The following is a 22,219-nucleotide window of genomic DNA, read 5'->3' on the forward strand; positions in this document are numbered from 1 at the left end:
GCATAACACACGAGAATGAACCTCATTGGTTCCTGCGGAAGCTCAAAAGTTCTGATTAACACAAGAGAATGAACCTCATTGGTTTCTGTGGAAGCTCAAACGTTCTGCGTAACACACGAGAATTAACCTCATTGGTTCTTGTGGAAGCTCAGACGCGAGAATGAACCTCATTGGTTCTTGTGGAAGCTCAGACGCGAGAATGAACCTCATTGGTTCTTGCAGAAGCTCAAACACGAGAATGAACCTCATTGGTTCTTGCGGAAGCTCAAACACGAGAATGAACCTCATTAGTTATCGCGTGTCAAGCGAACATGCTTTTACCACAACTGATGTGGGAGTTGATATTTACATGCGAATAAAAGGCTACATTCAATCTGTTCATCATATAAAGTGCATCAAACATCTTTCCAAACATGAGAAGCATTTATAAACCTCGTCCAACAAAAGATAACATTTAAAGGGGTGGTATAATGCGCCCCTTTCACAAGATGTAAAATAAGTCTCTGATGTATTTTTTTTATAGTATGTTAAACTTGTCACTTTTTGAGAGTGTTGAGAGTGTTTAAGTGTGTCCCTTTAAATGCAAATGAGCTGCTCCTCCCAGCACAGAGGTGCAAAATTTTTATGTTCAAATGAGTTATTTGAAATGAGTAAAATGAATTATGTTTTATGAGTCAGACAAAGATGGAGAGACTCAATAAGTGACAACATGTAGAATGCAACAGGACATTACTGAATGGTTAATGATGTATTTATGTAGCTGATGTGGAATTAACTATCCTCTAGTCTAGTCAGTGATCAGCATATTCTGTCATGATAATCTATAAATGTGTTCCCGGGGGCGGGGTTTATACAAATGTTAGGGTTTGTGATGTCACTAACCCGGGTGGAAGCTTGTGTAGTCCCGGTCAGCCGTTTGTTGTAGTCCTTAAAAGTGGACTACTTTAAGTGATTTCTGTAAAAGAAAATATCTCCCATTGCTTTGAACTTTGAGCGTCGAAACTTTGCAGATGTTGTTTATGCTCAAACAGCAACATTACACACTAACTAAAGTTAAAAAAGTGAAATCATAATCAACCACCCCTTTAATAACATGCTTTTACTCCAAACTCACTTCATAAAGACAGTTGAGCATCTTTCTGTGAGATAATGTGGCTTCTCTTCTTACACAGAATAAGGCAGTTGTGTGTTTATTAGTCATGTTTAATCAATCAAAGCGTTTCAATCTTCTGTTTATTCAGCTACAGTGAAAGTATAATGCCCATAGGGATTTCCTGGAATGATGTGTTATCATACTTCTGTGGTGGGGCATTTCCGACTTTCAGATGGAGTAAAATTTAGGCTACTAACGTTACTGATCAGCCATGCTAAAATGATCTCAGCCTTTGCCAAATCGCGTGCAGTTTCATTTAGATTAATCGGGCAGCCGTAATATAGCAGTCGCGTCTCTTCAGAAAATTGAGACTAAACCGATCAATTCATATGTATTAGTTTTACGATCTCTTTATGAACTTTGTGAAGCGCAAAGTGATAAGTTAATGTTAGTTGTAGCTGCCAATGGAGGGACAGACACATTTCTCAGATTTCAACAAAAAGATAGCCTATTCTTTTGTGCTCCGAAGATCAACGATAGTCTTACGGGTTTGGAAAGACATGAGGGTGGGTGAGACGGTGTTAACAGAATTTTCATTTTTGGGTGAACTATCCCTTTAATTGACTAGTCTAGGACTAACATTAGTCCGTACTTGCTAGATAAATAAGGAATAATTGACGGAAAGCACACCCAATGTGTCTTAAGATCTAGCCTATGCTTAATATGCATCTTATCCCAAGCCTAGGAGCTCCGTTGCTAATTCCAAAACGTCATTTTAGAGCTAGTAACACACACACACAGAGAGAGAGAGTATAAACGTGTGTGAATTACCTCAGTCTGTGCGTCTCTCACTAGCGTCTACTAATAGCGAAACCAACTTTACGTTTATCTGCACTAGTGAAAAACGTAATTTTGTGGCAATTTTTTTCCGTTTTTTATCCTATTACATCGGGCTGTGTCGTTGTGGGTATTGGCTCTGTGGGCTGTAATGAAAGACCTTTGAAATATATGAATTGAATTCTTCTGGCGAAGTGATATGGAACTGTAATGCGGTCAAGAGACCTGCCTGGAACTACTTTAGCCGTGAGTTTCGTCAACTAATCAGAATCAAGCATTCAAAACTTAACTGCTAGTGCTAAAAACTGCATTCAAGTGTGTGAGGATGATACTTTATTCATAAAAGGCGCGAAAAACAATGATCAGCATCCAAAATATGTTATAACTTATAAGTGTATTTAAGTAGAAAAGAGAAGAACAGAAATTATCTTCATTAAAATAATATCTTACTCTTATCTTAGGGCAAAAGGGGAAATGAGAACTTCTCATGTTTGTACTCTCTGTCATGTTAATTATTCAGTTTTTCAGAGTTTTTATTTTATTAAAGTGTGTGTGTGACCCTTGATGAATCCTTTCATTTAACAGGGATAATTTCCGGTTGTGCCAAATTCAGGCATGAACAGCAGTTGTTACAAATAATACGAAATGCGCATTTTAACAAATTAAATGGCTTGAATTTTCCCGAACATATGCTTGATCAATGCTAGAAGTCATTTTTTAACCGTTTTTGTCGTCTGAAGGCAGGTAGGATCCTGCTGTAATTATTTGTTCATGGTCCAATTGTATTATATTCTCTCACTGTCTGGAATTGCAAACGCCTTTCTGTTTTCACCATAGACTGTAAAAAAAGAAAAAGGTTTTCACCATAGACTGTAAAAAAAGATTTTTCACAGATTCACACTCATCTTTTGTTCAGGCTTCTGGCAGGGCAGCAGCAGCAAGAGGGCCCCTACTTTAATATTAAATAGTGCGTGCTGACGTAACCTGGTAGATTTTCAAGAGCGTCCAATACGCAACGTAGTTAATATTCATAAGTCGTCCCTTCACCATAGTAGGATTCGTACATTCGTACTCTAGCCACAGGTTGAAATCCAGCTGCATGCACGAGACCATAGCAGCACCACACGCACAGCACTTTCAACATGGTAAGAGAAAACATATGTATATATTAAAAAAAATAAGTTTTTTTATTCTTATTATTGCATGTGGATTAACAACCACTTTAGTGTACATAACTCTCAACTTTGCAATTAAATGCATAAAATTGCCACAAACGAGATGCTTCAAATAAAACTGGAATGGGCTGAACAGGTATCGTGCTATTTTTATATTAACGGTGATTTTTTTTTTTTAAATCTGACGTTTTATTTTCGTATTATTCGTTTTGTCTTGTATACGTTTTTTCGTGTTTTGCAATACGCATTTGTTCATGTGTATATATATTTTTAAAAAGCACATAGTATACTGCTCAAGTTATCATTAACATATCAAGGTCTGTTATTGATTTGATAGAACTGCCATGGCTTTACTTCGCCTTCTTTGTCGTGGCGTGTCTGTTCGTTCAGCAGCATTAGCTCAACAGATTACACCGTCGCTAAGAGACCTGTTGATGTCAGTCTGCTTTATCAGTGTTGGAGCTTCATCATGACTGACATGTGTTTGCACAGGCTCTCTGACGCAATTCACTGATGGTTCATTCAGGGATTATAGTGTGTGGATAGTACAAAAGAAAATGCTGACACAAATCAACTTAATTTCCCTTTCATTCAATTAAAAGTGCACAAAATGTTTCACAAAGCATACAGAGAAAATGTAGAAAGCCTACATTTTCAAGTCCGTTACCTTTTTATAAATGCACATTTCAATATATTGTAATAATGTCGTCTTTTTGTAACAGACCTGTGTTTAAAGCTCATGTGATCTTTACTTAAAGGGGAAAGGGCGCGAAGGGTTAAGTTGCTTAGGAATTTCATTGCCCCGACCACAGTCATATGGTGGAAGCTCCTAAAAAATTTAAAATGCAAGTCATCATTGATTCCATATGGGGCTCACAACAACCAATCACAGTCCTTTTTTCTGAAACATCCCCCTCAGAATGGTTGCTTAAGAGTGTGAGTGTTTGCAAAACTGTTCAAATAGTATTTGTTCTATTAACAAATAATGATTATATCTTAGTATGTAAAAAATGTACAATTAAATGCAGTACTATTTAATTTTTATAAATAACTTTTGTTTAGTTATATTATTATGCAGGTAAACACACACACACACACACACACACACACACACACACACACACACACACATACTCCTGGGCATGGCAAAATATGGTATTTAAAATAAAATATATTTCTTTTAGGACCACGTTTATTGATTTATATTAGGAACAAGAAAATCACTAGTCAGGACCTTAGCAAGAATTGCAAAAATAACTAGATAAAGTAACTTACCATGGGATATCCTTTCCCTTTGTTTTCTTTAAATATTTAAGCTGTGTGGGTAAAACTTGCAGACAGCTTTTTGCAGGAAGAAGAGTTAGTGTTGTTCCACTCAATGTTAATGGCTTCAGACAGTTCATGAGTAGTTGAAAAAGGTCTCCCAGTCAGTTTGGGTTTAATGTGAGATCAAATATTCACTATAGGGTTCAAATCTGGATTCTGACCAAGGGCAAAACATGATCCTGATGGACTACTTCTTGGTTGGCTTTGCAGTTTGGACAGGAGCATTGTCTTGCTGAAAAATGATATCTGATCATTCCTCTTTAGAATATAACTTTTCAGTTGTGGGAAGCAAGCCATTCTGTAATATTCTCCTGTTACTCCAAAGCATTAAATGACTTTTCACAGTGAAGTAGCTCACCAATCCCAGCAGCTTAAAGGCTCCCCACAATGGCACTCTTCCTACATGCTTATCTGTGGTAGAGATTTTCGAGGACATCACTCTGGAGCATCACCATGTAATTTGTGTTACATTGTAATTCATCACTCCACACACATCTTCCCATATTCTGCCAAAAACATCATTCTGTCTTTGATGGTTTTCTCAGACCACAATGGTTTTTTAAAGTAGCGCATTTTCTTATATTTTGCTAATTTCCTGACCAATAATTTGTGATTTAAGACAATTAAAACCTTATTGTTCAGCCATTTTTGGCTTGGACATTTTTTGCCCAGGAGTGTATATAAACATCTTACTCACAGAGATGTGACACGCTTTGTAACATTCATTCTTACGAACTTCTCTTTAAGATATTTTCTAACCAGAACTGTTTTAAACACTAAGGCTGGGAAGATTCAGACTCTTACCATGGAGGAGAGGGAGCACATCTTGCCCATGATGAGGAATGCTCAGTGGGTGGAGGTGGTGGGGAGAGATGCCATTTACAAAGAGTTTCTCTTCAAAGACTTCAATCAGGTAATAAATTATGTAAAACTGCCAAGAGAGACTAAGGCTATAAAGCTATTTAGAGTGGCATACTTCACAACACATATAGCCTACCCTATGTCATGCTCTTTTCCCTTTAGGCTTTTGGGTTCATGTCCAGAGTAGCACTACAGGCTGAGAAAATGGATCATCATCCCGAATGGTTTAATGTGTATAACAAGGTAAGTAGATAGGCCCATCATCAGTAAGGCTAGCATGGTCATCGCTGTGATTGCATTAGTGCCTAAATAAGGAATTAGAAATTTTATTGTAATAATATGTAGTGATTAATCATTAAGAAGACCATGAACGTGTGTGAAGAACATAAATGCGGCCAGTTTTGATTTCATGTTGACTGTCCTGTCTGCCTGTTTTATCTCTGGTAGGTTCAAATCACCCTCAGTACTCATGAATGTGGAGGAATCTCGCAGCGTGACATCACCCTCGCAACCTTCATAGATCAGGCCTCTGTCTATTGAATGGATCCTCTCTCTTGACAGCTTGTCAGTCAACCTCTGTAGCCTGTAAAACTGGATCAAAAATATTGTAAATCTTCATGTATCACAGTTATCACCATATAAGTTTTGACTGTGTGTTGTCTGCCTGTTACACCTGATCTTTTCCCGATAAGTATTAATGGTACATTCAAGACAAATTTCATCTTTTAAATCATTTCACAGTACATAAATGATCAGAGAATTGCTAGAACACCACAGAGACCGGTGAAACACTATTACATTACTTTATTCTATGGCTTATAGTATTTTTTAAACTAAATGTATGGTGCCTTTATTTGCATTTGATCCAATGATGAAATGGTTTGTGCCTCAATGAATTTGAATAAACTGAATGTTTGTCAACTTTGTCATGTGAAATCAATGTATTCATTGTACTGCTTTTCAGCATTCAAGTTTTAAAAACCCATTTCAAGTCGGTGTGTTATTTTTCATTCAGTAGTAGTGTTGCATCTCGCACTTTAATACAGGCATTCTGTGTGATTGACAAAAGGTTTAGAGTAAGGTGTTTTGTAAACCTACACAAAGGCATAAAGAGTACAAAATGGCCCGTATTGGAATTAATGGTTTTCTTCAAATAATAGGTGTCCTATTAATGAAGTCATTCTAATTACATACACACATTACAAAAGATAAAACTTTTTTTTTTTTTTAAATGCAGTTGTACTTTTTCTAAACTAATTTAGATCTACTGTAAAGTATATTCTAGTCTGAGCCTTCACTACATTTCTCCACCTACATTTCTCACGTCATGGGAAAAATATCTTTGTAGACAGACAGAATATTTCACATATGATTTGCACTTTTCTAAGCATGACTTTTAGAAATTACCTCTTCCTTTTTTTGGGCCTTAAGCTGTCCTTCCAGTAGCCTTTCTCTACTGCATCTGAAATCGCATACTGTCTGAGAAGGTTGTACTTTTGATGAACTTCATGATTATTAAAGTATGCATGCAATTAGTATAAATAATATATATTTTTAAAAGTAATCCATAAAGTTAAGGAAAGTAAATATAATCATTGACAAATTTTAAAATAAAAATACTGAAAGTAGAAAATTCCATAGGAAATGAACACGGGTCAATTTGACCCCCTTTATGCATTTAATTTTTAACTTGAACGCAGTGTTTTAAAACGTGAGACACTGCAAGAGACCCGATTGCATTGGTCCAACATGTCAGTCTAGTGCATGTTTGCATGAATGAACAATGGAAAAGTATCAATAAAATTTCAAAAACGCGACCCAATCAGACATGTCATTCTGTAAAACAGTGAAAAGTAAATATATTATGCGACCAGAATATTCATATTTCTTTTAGGACCATGTTTATTGATTTATATTAGGAACAAGAAAACATTACAGGACAAACTTGAAACGGATTGCATGATGTGGTAAAGGCCTAGTCCCTGAGGCAGATTTAGCTACTATGTTAACCTAATAGCGCACACACCCTGACGACTGTGAAAGGCATTTAGGTGAATGCTGCTAGTTTTGTGCTTCATACAACCATAACCATAGAGGTCATGTAATGTTTCAAATATTCAGATCAAGGTGCCTCAGTTTCAGTAGTTACAGTAATTACAGATTATTGCATAATGACATTAAAATGCTTAATTTAGGCAAGAAGGGTAACTTTTTGAAGACAAAAATCCACATCTATGTCTTAGCCTAAGGCATGTTACAGTTCTTGAGAATACACTGTACTACAGTAGTATCATAGAAAAAAAAACTATCCTGCCTCCTACTCGAGTCCCCAAAAGAGGTACATGAAAATTACTGAAAAAACATTGAAAGATGAGACATTATATTAGTGATTTAAAATATTTAAAAAACACACAGTGGTCACAAATATTATAAATGCTTATGGGATTATATAGCTGACAAGATCTGATGTGATGTTTCCATGGTACCATGTCATCACTTCCTCATATCACTGACTTCATGCACAAATTAATTTCCCTTTTTGTTGTTCCAGGGCTTAGCTGTCATTCAATTGAACAAAGAAACCAAACAAAACACACAAATATAACTCAAAGGAAAACTCATAAATCAATTGGAAAGACCGCTGAAAACCTTCAAACCATACTGTGGAAAAACTTTGACTCTCTGAAAACCATAACCTGGAGCATGGCATTGACTTGTGATCAAAATGTCCACTTAGGTGACATTTCTCAGGATTTAGACAAAAGGGAAACAATCAATGATTAAGTTTACAATTATTTGAAATAGATTTGAGGTAGATAGGGTGAAATGTGGTCATTAAAAACCCATATGGATGGGAATTTCAACCAGGTAATATTGACTACACAACATTGCCCTGATATCAGGTAATTTAAAAACAGTGAGATATCTTTTCAGTAAGATGGATGTTATCAAATGTCTACTAGATATGGGGAATTTAAAATAAATAAATAAAACTAAACATTTGTAATATAGGTTCACCTGAGCAGACCTACCAATCTAAAATGGTCTGTTATGTTTTCAAGTTTCTATTGAGAATAAAATATTGGGAAACTAACACTGTGGTTTTTCCATGTTGATCAGATTATGGATTTTATTCTAATCTGCATTATTTAACTCTCAGAAATTGTCCAAACTGTTTGTCTATAACTTGGGTGAAAAAAATCACCAGATGTTAAAACATTGTGACAACATTATTCCCTGGTATCTTGAGATTTAAGTGTCAAACACTTCCAAAAATAACAGTGGGAGTGTGATCAAATACATATGGTGTGCACCGGTCATAAAAATAAGAAATGAAATAAGTAAATCTGCACTCACTGCTCACCAAAATTAGACTAAGATATCCCAGACCCTTCACAGATTCACATAGATACTTGTGCAGCTGTCTCCATAGTCTTACAGACAGGATACCGTCACTCCTCAGTCACGAATCCCAAAATATCAGGTGACTATGGCTTATACATAAAATAGTTAGTTGTAAATAGACGACTGAATGAAGTAAATGAATGATTAGATGATTGTGGTGAGCATCCCTTCGGCCAGCTAAGGGTGGAGACCCCTGGCAGTCAATCTCAGTGCACTTTGGAGTTTCCATTCATGTGGTTCTTATGGTTTTTGTGGGGCTTCTTCTGTATCTTGGCCACCTCAGTGCTATAGAGGCAGTCCAAAAAGCCCTGTGAGATCTCAGTCACCATCGATCGGTCAGGAATGGACTGGGCCATGCCATAGATGGCTCCCTACGACATAAAAGAGGAGAGTTTACAATGGTAATTTCATTAGATGAGATTATACGTGCACAACTTGACTGAAGTGGACTGGAGGTGCAAAGAGAGGATTTTTACCCATCTGCTTTCAGGACAATGACCATTTTGCCAGAAAGTATATATACCGTAGTACTCAAAATGTGAAGTTTTCACTTTTGATTGGACAAACATCTATTTAAAGGTGAATTTGGTCAACTTCTAGGAGTGCAACAGTATAGGAATTACCATTCAGATGTTTGAGGTCAGTAAGATTTTTTTGTTTTTGTGAAAGAAATTAATACTTTTATTTCAATTAATCAAAGAATCCTGAAAAATCTATCAAGGTTTTAACACATTTTTCAACATTGATAATACTAAGAAATATTTCTTGAGCACCAAATCAGCATATCAGAATGATTTCTGAAGGATCATGTGACACCAAAGACTGGATTAATGGCTGCTGGAAATTCAGCTTTGCCATCACAGGAATAACATACATTTTAAAATGTGTTAAAGTAGAAAACAGTTCATTTAAATCATTATAATATTTCTCAATACTACCATATTTACTGTATTTTTGCAGCCCTGGTGAGAGTACTGTTAAGAGACTTTTTTCAAAAACATTACAAAATTTTACTGACCCCAAACTTTCAAACAGTATTGTAGATCGACGCAAAGTTGTAAGATTTTGACCTTTTATTGTTAAGCCAAACTTATGAGTAAAATTATAAGTGAATGGTATGTCAAAAAAAAAAAAAAAAGGAAACTCACCATTCCCGTGGTCTTTTCTTTAGGATTCCTCATGATAATGGCTACTTCTCTCTTCACATCACTGACGAACTGCTCTGCTACACTAGGCTGTGTGTGTAGCATTGTGACACAAATATGAATGCTGAAAGGGAACAACAAAAGATGTATGAACAATGATCTAAGAAACAACTTTTCTGACCAGAACCAAAAATGTAAAGTTATTATGGTGAAAATGTATAAACGTTTTTTTTTTTTTTGCATAATTTAATTGTGGCATTGAATTATGACCAACTTTCTTTTTCATTTCATTTTTTCACTGTCAGAACTTGCACAAGTAACTCATTTCTCTTTTTTTAACCATACCTAGATGGGAACTGCAGAGTGTTGAGATTCCAGCCCTTTGAAGTCAGTGCATTAGATAAGCGAAAGATATCAAAAACATCGGAGCCTAATGCCACCACAGACACCTCTGGATCCCCGAATACAAACAGCCCATCTATTTTACGGATTCTGTGGGAAGAGAGTTTTTTTAGATGTTGTTTCAGCACACAATGTCTTTCCTGGCATGTAAATGTTACCTGCCATGCAAATTTATTTGGCACAGTTGACATACATTCAAAGCAACACTTTGCCTGTGTCTCATTTACTATTATGCGTTATATTATAAATGACATTATACTGACCCTGCTTTGATTTTGCGGGCTGTCCCAATGATTTTCTTGGTGGCCTCAACGTATCCGTTCTCACCCATGTGCATCATAGTAGCCCAACAGGCTGCAATTATGCCTCCAGGCCGAGATCCAGCCATGGATGGAGACGCGTAAATTCCTCCCTGCCAATCTGGCGCTACAAAATACTGGTAGTGGCGATATTTCCTTTCACTGTAGAGCACCACTGAGGAGCCTTTGGGAGCATAACCATACTGTGGAGACACAATTATTTAATAATAATAATAATAATAATAATAATAATAATAATAATAATAATAATAATAATAGACTTTGCAGGTTTATATTTTCATTGCAATTACATTTGGACAGATTACTCTCAACAGATTATTAAAAAATATCAGTTGTGAATTTTTTTCCTTTTTGTTTTTAAATCCCAGAATAAATGTTGCGAGTAGCTTATTTGCATAATTGTTTTACTCATTAAAATAATAAAATGTACCTTTTTTTCCAAATACACTACCAATAAAAAGTTTGGGCTTGGTAAGACTTTTTAATGTTTTAAGGCTGCATTTATTTGATCAAAAATACAGTAGAAACAGTAGTATTGTAAAACATAATTACAATTTTTAAATAATGGTTTTCTATATCAATATGTAATTTTCAGCATCATTACTCCAGTTTTCAGTGTCACATGATCCTTCAGAAATCATTCTAATATGCTGATTTGGTGCTCATAAAACATTTCTTATAACTATCAATGTTAAAAACAGTTCATATTTATGTGGAAACTGTGATGCATTTTTAAAGATTCTTTGACGATTAGGGAGTTTGCCACGTTTGATCAATTTAATGCATCCTTGCTGAATGAATGTATTAATTTCCTTCACAAAAATAAATAAATTATAATCTTAGCGACCACAAACTTTTGAACAGTAGTGTATTTTTATTTATTAATTTATCTCAATATCAAGTTCTCACCTTATGTGTATCAGCTGAGATACTGGTCACACCTTTGACCCGGAAATCAAAGGGATCAAGTTTGAAACCCGCTTTTTCCATAAATACTATCAGGAACCCACCCAAGCATGCATCCACATGGAATGGGATGTTGTAGTTTATGGCAAGCTGAAAAAAAAAGTTATAGAATATATTTTAGATGAATTTATACAATGATACAAAAGCATTTTAATAAGCAAATATTACCTTTGCCACTTCAGCTACAGAGTCCATAATTCCATGCGGGAACTGAGGAGCTGAACACACCAGCATTGCTGTGTTTCTAGAGATGGCCCTCTTCATGGCCTATGGTCAAAAAAAAGTAGTCGTTAAAATTAGATGGACGTCAATATTCACAAAAACATTGAATGAATTAGAAATGCACCCAATTACTGTGAACAAACCAAACAGAAGTACCTTCACATCAACTTTCATGGTCTTCTTGTCCAGAGGTACATGAATGAGCTTCATCCCAAAGTAATGTGCAGCTTTGTCAAACGCAGCATGGACGCTCACGGGAGCAATGCTACAGCATAGACAAAACAAATCATTTAATCGTTTTTTACAGTGGATTTGAATAAAGTGACTGCACTGCACTGATTAAAAAAAATAGTTTCTTCAAGTAAAATAAAACAGTAAACAGAATAGAGTACAGTGTTGGTTGACCTAAGCAGAAGAGAGCATCATAACTGCAAAGGCTGGTTTTATTTACTAGGGCGAGACAGTACATACATCTCTGGGTGTTTGATGCCACGTTCATGAGCCATGTCTCTGTATGCCTTGCATGCCATCAGGATGCTTTCTGTTCCACCTGAGGTAACCTTTCATGATAGGAACACACAAAACAAATAATTCAATTTCAGTGAACAGTCCTCTAATGAAAAATTATGGACTGGCAAACTTATTCTGTTGCTGTGTGAATGTAGCCCATGTATGAGACCCTCATAGCATTTAGCTATTTTCTTAAGTGCAAACAACTGTATTAATATGCAGCAGAACCCTTTTTGCAAATGAGTTCAGTGAGTGAGCAATTGGAAATTGGCGTGAATTATTTGGAACCTCCATCAGGGAAGATAGTGAGAAGAACTCACTGTGCCACAGGAGTCTGGCCCTCCATTAAATAGAGCGCATGCCATCCGCACCACTTCTGCCTCCATCTTCCTAACCCCGGGGAACAGGTCTGGGTGGAGGGGGTTTGTCCAGGCAAAGTCACCATACACCTAAGGGACACAAAATCCAGGATTTATTCAGGATTAAATCTGGTAGTGTACAAATGGTAGTGTATATTCAATTAAATTAGGTATTATACTGGATGCAATTTATCACATTTAATACTTAAACTATTATTTTTTTATTTGATTTTATTATGATTCAAATCACTAAAAGCAAATTAATACTTTGAGTGAAACAAAGACATCATATAGCACAAATATTCTGCATGTGATCCACAAAAACGTATAAAATCATTGAGCTGAATCATGAGACTAATCTTTTCTTTAATTTTGTCCAGTTTTTCAGGTTAAAGCAAAATCAAAAACACCCCCTTGAACACACACTCCCCTGTTTGGGATTTAAATGATTTAAAAGCCATTCTACCTTCACCAGGAGATCTGTGAGCTTCTCATCCCCCCAGTAGACTGCACCTGACACTTTGCCTTTCGCCCAGTCTACCTCACCTGAAATCAGAAGTATTAAAAAGAAATTGATGACAGTACAACAGTGGGACACTAACTTGTAATATAAACCAGCTGCATTATATCCTAGTAAACAAACGTGCTTGCAAAGAAACTGCACGCACACTACCGTAGGGCATATTCAGTCTGAGAACATCTGGCTGACACTTTAAGAGTTTCTGATTTATCTTTGATGCCTTTGGGCTCTCCATCATTATAACAGATGGGAGTTGGGACAGGCTGAAGGTGACTCACTCAGTGTCTCATATTCCCTGATCTTGTCAAGGAGCTGTGTGTGGGTGAGGCCTTGTGCTGGTAGGTGTTTGGTGTAGCTCATGCCTTCCTTCAGTGTGCACAGACTCACTGACATGTCATCCAATGCTTTGTTGAGCTGACTCTGAATCTGATGAGGGAAAGGTTAGGGAGAAAACAAAAAGTGTCAAACAAACCTCTGAATGTTTCGTTAAAACCAGAAATATAGGGGACAGAGGAATTGAGGGGAAAATAAACCTTTATAAATAAATTATTAAAAAATATTTAACTTCAACAAAAAACATTAAGGTGTAAACAGAGTATTTTACATAAAAAAATAAAATAAAAAATAAATTCTATATATATATATATATATATATATATATATATATATATATATATAAAACTATTTCATTGCAAAATGTAATTATTATTATTAACAACTATTGTTTTATTAAATAATCTACAGTTCTTGAAACTTACGGAATCACAAAAATAATTGTTTCAAGTCTCAAATTGTTCAAACAAAAAAAGGTTAGGGAAAAAAAGGTTAAAGGGATACTCCACTTTTTGGGGGAAATAGGCTCATTTTACAACTCCCCCAGAGTTAAACAGTTGAGTCTTACCGTTTTCGGATCCATTCAGCCGAACTCCGGGTCTGGCAGTACCACTTTTAGCATAGCTTAGCATAGATCACTGAATCGGACAAGACCATTAGCATATCTCAAAAAAAAAATGACCAAAGAGTTTCGATATTTTTCCTATTTAAAACTTGACTCTTCTGTAGTTACATCGTGTACTAAGACCGACGGAAAATGTAAAGTTGCGATTTTCTAGGCGCTGCGTCATATCATTACGCCTGCTGCACTCATGGTACGGCAGCAAAGTTTCTTGATTATTACGCAGGAATGAGAGTATAGTTCCTAGCCATATCAGCCTAGAAAATCGCAACTTTACATTTTCCATCGGTCTTAGTACACGATGTAACTACAGAAGAGTCAAGTTTTAAATAGGAAAAATATCAAAACTCTTTGGTCATTTTTTTGAGAGAGATGCTAATGGTCTTGTCCGATTCAATGATCTATGCTAAGCTATGCTAAAAGTGGTACCGCCAGACCCGGAGTTCAGCTGAATGGATTCGAAAACGGTAAAACTCAACTGTTTAACTCTGGGGGAGTTGTAAAATGAGCCTATTTCCAAAAAAAAGTGGAGTATCCCTTTAAGAACCACTGTCTAAGGGGTGTTTAGGTTGTAATAATTTGTAATGTTAAGCTGGTTAGTTGCATCTCAATAAATATCAAAAAGAAGACAAGACAGACTCAAATCAAAATCAACCTGCAGTCGGTTCTGACTGGAACCAGACATATTGTAATCTATTCAGGTTAATGACCTAAAGTAAACCCTGGTATAATCACAGGATCATATTGTGAAAGTGTGCTAAAAGCTTTATTTCCACTTAGGCATGGCAATGGTGACTTAATCATCCATCAGTGAGTCAGAAAGAGAAGTCTGAAGGAAGAAAGGGAACTATAAAACCACTAGATGCTTACAGTTGCTCCGACAAATGGGATTTTTCTGATGATTTTAAAGAATTGCTTCTTTACTCTTGACGTCAGGCCTAGAAAACACGAACAATGAACAAATTGTGGTGAAGATGTAACATGAAATGACTCCACAGAGACATTTGTTCAAATCTGAGTTGCTTTACTAAAATTCCAGCCAGTCAATGCTTGAGACTTTCTAAACAATCTCTTATTTTAGACGTAGAGTCAATAGAAGTTTGGCATGTAAAATTAAACAAATGAGAGACCTCTGTGTAAAAGTTTGGGGATTTTTTCCTCAGCTTCCTCAGAAACCATTGTTTCAAATGTGCTACAGATTTTGTTATTTTCAAGTCGCCTTGACATTTTGCAACTTTGTTTTAAGACTTCCTGACTGATGAATACCAAAGAGGGACAACATGATTATTTACCTACTATTTGCTTGCAACATAATGATGTTTCAGATTGTTTCACAGTAACAATGAAAACTGTAGCTTATGACTATGAAAAGACTGTTGATAAATCAACCATTATATGCACTGACTATTATTAACCATATTAGAAAAAATAAAAAAAAATAAAAAAATAAAAAATTCTCTCTTCTTTATTGACTCTTGGAAAGACACCTTCCAGATCCTGTACACATTTTGAGGTTTTGAAATGTTAAGTTTGAGGTCAGTAAACCTGTTTAGTAAAAACCTTTTAAAAAAAAAGAAAAAAAAGAAATGAATTTTATTCAGCAGGGATGCATTAAATTGAGTGACAATGAATACTTGTATAATGTAACAAAATATTTCCATTTCAAATAAATGTTGTTCTTTTGAAAATTCTATTCAAGAATTCCAAAAAATATTAATCAGAGCAGCAAATCAGCATATTAGACTGATTTCTGAAAAATTATGTGATACTGAAGACTGGAGTAATTATGCTGAAAATTCACATCACAGAAATCAATTACATTTTAAAATATATTAAAATATAAAGTTATTGAAAATTGTAATAATATTTCACAGTTTTACTGTTTTATGTTTGATCAAATAAATGCAGCCTTGGTGAGCATAAGACACTTCTTTCAAAAACATTAAAAAAAAAATCTTACTGACCTCAAACCTTTGAATGGTAGTGTAAACCTGACCACATATTTAATATGCCTGATGCATTCAGAAGTTCAAAGACATGAATGATCAATAGCACTTACTATCTTGCTGGAAAAGGAAGCCCTTTAGCCACACCGCACCGAGCGTGGACAGCAAAGTGGTCGCAATGATCTGCCATGGCTCCAGACCAGCACATTGAGTATTCACAAAGCGCCGAGCCTCCTCTATGTACAGCAGCACCATCTCCTTATACACCTCCAAGGCACTCTGCATGAGGAAAGGAGACATGTTATTGTCAATCAAGGCAACTTAACCAGAAATAAACCCAATCTGATTTCCATAAACAGTTGGAAAACTTCAAAGCTTAAGCAGATCAAGACAAGACTCAACACATAGACCAATAATTGGCTACTTACCAGCAATTACAAGCCTCAGCCACATTAATCAATCAATAAACATTGACGGAAGAGTCAATAAACAACCTACTACTGAAATTCTTCAGGGTTAGAAACTACTACAAAATGCTGGCTATCAGTTCCCAGATTAGCATAATAACAGCTATAGCAAATTAAAATCTCAATAAAAACCATTCAAAATTATACTTACTATAGAGAATTGACTCATACTTAATTGTCTCAAGAGCTTGGCTTCACTAATGACACTTAAGACAACTGTGGGAGGAGAATGTCTAACTTCAGCCACACAAATCAGGGAGAGCTTAGTAGATAACTACATTCACAGATATTGTTCCTACTCACCACACCTTATTCATTATGAGAAACTGGCCGCACAAAACCCAAAGCAAAGACTTAAAATGGGCCTTTGCAATAAAAAAAAAATCCCCTAAAAAAAAAATACAAACTCGAGTCTATTATACTGAAAAGTACATATTTATAAATGGCTAGTTTATCTCATTTAAACGAGCGGAAAAAAAAGCATATCTGGTGGACGCATTTCACAATCACTATTTTTTACAGCACAATGTGGTCTTGCTTGATAACAGCGCAGATTGTGTCCCATAACAGAATGCGGGAAACGTGGAGGTCAACAGAACAAAGTCTTAGCCAACCATATTCATGATTATGTCAACTCCAAGTAATCTGCAATGAATGAGCATCTCATTTCTTCTTCAAAAGCCAGACTAAAAGCTATAATTTGCAATCGGAGTATGTAAAGAGCACTAGTTATATTAGAAGCATATATTATCTTGAATGTAGCTAAATAAATGACACGCAATTAGACTACTAGACATATTAAAACTAAATTAAAAGGTATTCATTTTGTCAAGGAGATAAATGAATAAATCAGACAGGAGCTAAACAACACCCCCTGAATGGAGTCCATGACAAGCTCTCCGACAGGTTTAGCAGGGTTTGCAAAGTACAGCGGATTTAGAGGAGCAGGTAAACAGGTCATGTTAGTGAACAACTGAAACTTTGACCAGGACTGAGGTGCATCATATGTTCGGGATCCAAATATAACAAAAGCATGAAATGTGGAACCTCAACTGCACTAAAAACGAAATCTTTAAAGCCAGCATCCCATCAGTCGGTGAACGTGATTTCACCAAGTACGTGTTCCTGGATCAACATCTTTGCTAATCCTGGAACAACATTTCAATCAACCAATCAGATTTGAGAGACAAGTTTACACTTCATGTTAAGTTTAGGCTTACAACCAGAATAGGTGCTTCTTCACCTATCATTTCCCTCTGATTTTAGGGAGAAGTTATGGGTAGGGTTAGATTTAGGGGTAAGGGTTAAGGGTTAAAAAAAATATGTTGATAGAGGAACATGTCTTACTTGGCAAAACCACAGTGACCATCAGTTTTATGTAACAAGACCTACACACAGCTTCTCAGTGCATGACATGCCATAAAATGCTGAGATTATGTTATCTTGTAAAAGGGGCAAAAGGCAAAGACAGCAGAAACACATTGCAAAAGAGATGAAGAGATGTACACGTCTGCTATGTTATAAGTCTTCTGAAAATGACAGATAACACGATTGTGATAAAAGAACATGTATAAAGCACTTGGATGGGTTTAGTTTGAATCAATATGTTTATAAAAAAATATGCTGTGGCCCCTAAACGCTTGCTTTCAGGTCCTAGTGTACTACAGACAATCACACCCTCTTTACTCAAGCTTTGATTATTTGTCCGTTGTTGAGTCAAAGAGCTCATGATTCCAATGTCTTAAAGAGGATCACACATAAAGTGCTGTGTGACAATATGTCTATGATAAAGTGTATAGTAAATAAAAGTTGGAAGTCTACATGAAAAAAATTTGGTTTAATTCAAATAATTTAAATGGCTAAGTATATACATTAAATTACACAATTGCTTTTATATGCAATCACCCATATACACTGACTACTATACCATTCAAAAGTCTGGGGTCAGGACGAATTTTTTAGATAGAAACTAAGACAATTATTCAGCAATGATGTTTTACATTGATAAGAAGTGACAGTGCAGACATTTATAAGGGCACAAAAGATTTATATTCAAATAAACGCTATTCTTTGGAACTTTGTATTTATCAAGGAATACTGAAAAAAACAATTTCCACAAAAGATTTCAAGCAGAACAACTGTTTAACATTGATAAGTTTATGTTCAAATGTTATGTACAAATCATATGTTTCTTGAGCAGCAAATCAACATATTAGAATGATTTCTGAAGGATCATGTAACACTGAAGATTGGAGTAATTATGCTGAAAAATCAGGTTTGCCATCACAGGAAAGAATCATATTAAATAAAATATATTACCAGAGAAGCCAGATATTTTAAATGTTTAATAATATTTCACAATGCTACTGTATTACTGTGTTTTTGATCAAAAAAATGCAGACTTGGTGAGCATAAGATACTTCTTCCAAAAACATTTAAAAAATATTACTGACCCCAAGCATTTGAACTGAAGTGTACATTAAAGCATTAGGGAAAACAATAAACACAAACTCATATAAACACACATACACACATATGGATGACTGAGGCTGTCATTCTTCATAGTATCTGTAATGCGTATTTGGCGTGCTGTCCAGAGGGAGGGCTCCGAGCTCGGAATTCAGCCCGAACCCAGAGTACTCCCCCCGCATGTAAGTGTTTAGAACTAGAAGTGTGGAGAAGGGGTGGTGGGGGGATGCTGCAAACTGTCAATGGATCGAGGTAAGACTGCTGAGTCTATATATATCCTCTTATCATTGATTGCTGAGTGCTATCCACTCGTGTTAATTCTCTGAACGTGCTCCTCCCGAACTTAGTTAATAAAACTTCATTTATTTTTGGGGTGAAATATCCCTTTCATAAAGCCCTGAATTTAATTCACACATATTAAATCCCTAGCATTCACACAGCACCAGACGAGCCAAAAACAGTCTCAACAGATGCTGCTAAACCATAGTCAAAACAGATCTTGCCCCCATTGTACACTCTTGTTAAGAATAGCACTTCCTCTGGGTTTGAGTCTGTCACAGGAAGGTTTCTGAAGAACACATACACAATGAAACATAAAATGTCCCTCTCTGCACCTGGCTGTTCTACAAAGACAAGTGATTATTACAGAGAAACGGTTTTATAATAGCTCTCCTCTCACCTATATCACCTATATCAAACAGTGCATGATGTGACTCCTTTACACAGCAGCACAGAAGACATACACAAAATTTGATATAGGACATGATAATAAACATGACATTTGGGCCCAGACACACTCTCTCTATAAAAAAACAACAACACTTCAAATGGACAATAAACTTTCTACATGATAAGATCACCTGAATTCCCAACAGTGAACGTGATTTTTTTTTTAAATCAGATAAAAGTGTCACCCATAGATCTGATACATTGAACCATCATTACAGCTCTACAGGGTAAATGAAGTATGTCGACTAACAAAACAAAGTAACATAATACGATGGACCAAAACATGCTTATTTTCTATAGTCGAAGCTTTCGTTGTGACATAACCATGGCTTGTTTGTATAGCTGGCACAGACTATTTTTAAAGCACAGCTGATTTCTAATTTACATTATACCCACTCACCCTGTAGTCCATTTTGTTTGCCAAGGTTACACCCCGTCTGGAATAAGTCGCTTCTTCAACTACTCCGGGAGAAATGGGGAAGACAGTCTGAAAGATCTTTGTCTGGCTTGTTTTGAGAGCGGATGCCCCGTTGCATGACACAATCAGAGGAGCAAGCTTATATCAGGAAGTGCTGTATGAGTAAAAGGGGACGCGATTTGCTTTCAGGCGAGACTCCGCATTCGCTGATCTTCATATACTGCAAGCGTCCTTCATCACAGTGATTAGTCCAGCACACATGCTGTTAGAATCTGTGAAAGTCACTACCTCCTGCTGCCGATTCGCAGATTCGACACGGTTTACATGGTCATTTCCAGGGAGGTCTGTGTGTGTAGTAGAGTACCTTTTTATTATTAGTCTGCGAAATTATCTTTTAATGTACTGTATTTTTATATATTGTTTTTGAATGTATTTATTATTATTGTTGGTTCATATTTAATCATTTTATGTAATGTTTTTTTTTTTATTATTATTAATTAAGTTTTAATCATCAGAAAGCAACACATTTACGTGTTTTTTTTTTTTTTTTTTTTTTTTTTTTATAAAGGAAGGGACTGCCTAGAAAACTTAATTCTTATTCATTGAATGAATAATTTTATCATAGGTTATTTGCAATAATGATCTACTGAGTTGGGCTGCATTGATATTTTCTATGATAAGTCAAGTCACCTTTATTTATATAGCGCTTTTTACAATACAGATTGTTTCAAAACAGCTTTACAGAGATAACAGGAAAATAATGCAACAAAGTTTGTTTCGGCTGTACAGCAGATCTGGAAAAAACTAGCGTCATAGTCCAACTTAAGTAAGTTCAGTGATGGTTCATTTTTGTTGTAAGTTATTAATTTTGTTCATTTATATAGCCGCTCTGGAGAAAACATAAATTTGGCAAACTTTTGTGTTGGTTTTATACAGTGTGGTTTCATGCACATGCAGTGCTTTGAATGGTCACTTGATGGCGCTATTGATGTTTTTAAAGGACAGACTGGGTATTTTGGTAAAATGTTTCTACCTTGTTTTGTTTAACCTTTTATAAAAAAAATAATAATAATTAAAAAAACTGTTAATAGGTCGTTCATATAGTTATGGTCATTTACATTTATTACAGTTCGTCATTAAGAAAGTGACAGATTTAATAGCCTAAAATCGCTTTTTTTAACTACAATATGTAGCCTAACGATTTTGTATGCAAATGTTTAGGCCTATTTGTGTGTCTGTGTGATTAAATGTTTGTTTACCTATTTAGAGAAAGGTACATTTACATGTATTCATGTATTTAGCAGACGCTTTTATTCAACGCACTTAGGCCTATAGGAGAGGAACAAAGCAATTGTCAAGAAGCCAGCAATATTCGTAATAATACCATACTGTAAAACTGTCAGGGTTCTGCCCTGACAGCCTTGTTTTGTTTTGTCTTTGTTTCATGTTTCTATGTTTGTCTTGTGTTTGAGCACATGGCTCTGTCTTTGTTTGTGTTTGCCATGTGCTCCGCTTGTCCCGCCTCCTTGTTTCCTGTTACCACGCCCCTTGTTTAGTACACGTCTTGTCCTCGTTTCACTAATTGTGCTCACCTGATCCTCATGTGCTCTGGTCCCTTTATATTGTCCCTCTTTCCCCTCATGTCTTTGCTGGTTTGTTTTGTGCGTTGTCTGCATTAATTGTGTGCATGCCGTCTCGCTTTTTTGTCAGTCAGTGCTAGATTTAGTTTCTCTGTCAGTTCTAGCTTTATTTGTTTTGATTTTTATCTAGTTTTTGTTTTTGTTCCTGATTTTAAGTCTAGTCAAGTTCTAGTCTTTATTTTGATCTAGTTTTATTTTTGGTTTCTCTTGTTTTTGATTATTAACTAATCTTTTATTATTTTCTTTTTAGTTTCCTACAAGGTTGCTGTCTTTTCTTTTGCTAGTTTCAGTTCTTTATACCTCTTATTTATTTTGCTAGATCCTGTTATTTCAGTATTGTTTTTTTTTTCTAGTCTTTTTATCAGTTTTATTTTGCTTTTATTATTGTCTTGGCCTGTTCAGTCTTGTCTCGTGTTGGTTCCTGTTGCACCCTGGTAGTTGACTCTGGCAGCTA

At 35.7% G+C, this 22,219-nt stretch overlaps 2 protein-coding genes across 3 annotated transcripts; one reads left to right on the forward strand and one right to left on the reverse strand.

Moving 5' to 3' along the window:
* The first annotated feature begins 2,935 nt into the window (after window positions 1–2,935).
* Window positions 2,936–6,213, forward strand: pcbd1 (pterin-4 alpha-carbinolamine dehydratase/dimerization cofactor of hepatocyte nuclear factor 1 alpha). 2 transcript variants are annotated; one of them, XM_084391121.1, is made up of 4 exons: window positions 2,936–3,075; window positions 5,213–5,344; window positions 5,455–5,535; window positions 5,740–6,213. In XM_084391121.1, the coding sequence occupies exons 1-4, from the start codon at window positions 3,073–3,075 to the stop codon at window positions 5,830–5,832; spliced, it is 309 nt and encodes a 102-aa protein (XP_084247247.1). In that variant the 5' UTR covers window positions 2,936–3,072; the 3' UTR covers window positions 5,833–6,213. The 2 variants fall into 2 exon arrangements, with proteins under 2 accessions (XP_084247247.1, XP_084247246.1); XM_084391120.1 differs by having other exon boundaries at window positions 3,053–3,241.
* Window positions 6,214–7,176: 963 nt separating this feature from the next.
* sgpl1 (sphingosine-1-phosphate lyase 1) lies at window positions 7,177–20,368 on the reverse strand. The gene is made up of 14 exons (XM_084391094.1): window positions 20,108–20,368; window positions 16,156–16,321; window positions 14,967–15,034; window positions 13,420–13,567; window positions 13,088–13,167; window positions 12,583–12,711; window positions 12,224–12,312; window positions 11,909–12,017; window positions 11,699–11,797; window positions 11,474–11,620; window positions 10,508–10,746; window positions 10,188–10,334; window positions 9,846–9,966; window positions 7,177–9,068 (listed from the first exon to the last, which is right to left on the reverse strand). Exons 1-14 carry the CDS (start codon window positions 20,117–20,119, stop codon window positions 8,904–8,906), a joined length of 1,719 nt encoding a protein of 572 aa, XP_084247220.1. The 5' UTR covers window positions 20,120–20,368; the 3' UTR covers window positions 7,177–8,903.
* Window positions 20,369–22,219: the final 1,851 nt, after the last annotated feature.

Source organism: Rutilus rutilus (genome assembly GCF_951802725.1).
Source record: "Rutilus rutilus genome assembly, chromosome: 20".
NCBI classification, from domain to species: Eukaryota; Metazoa; Chordata; class Actinopteri; order Cypriniformes; family Leuciscidae; genus Rutilus; species Rutilus rutilus.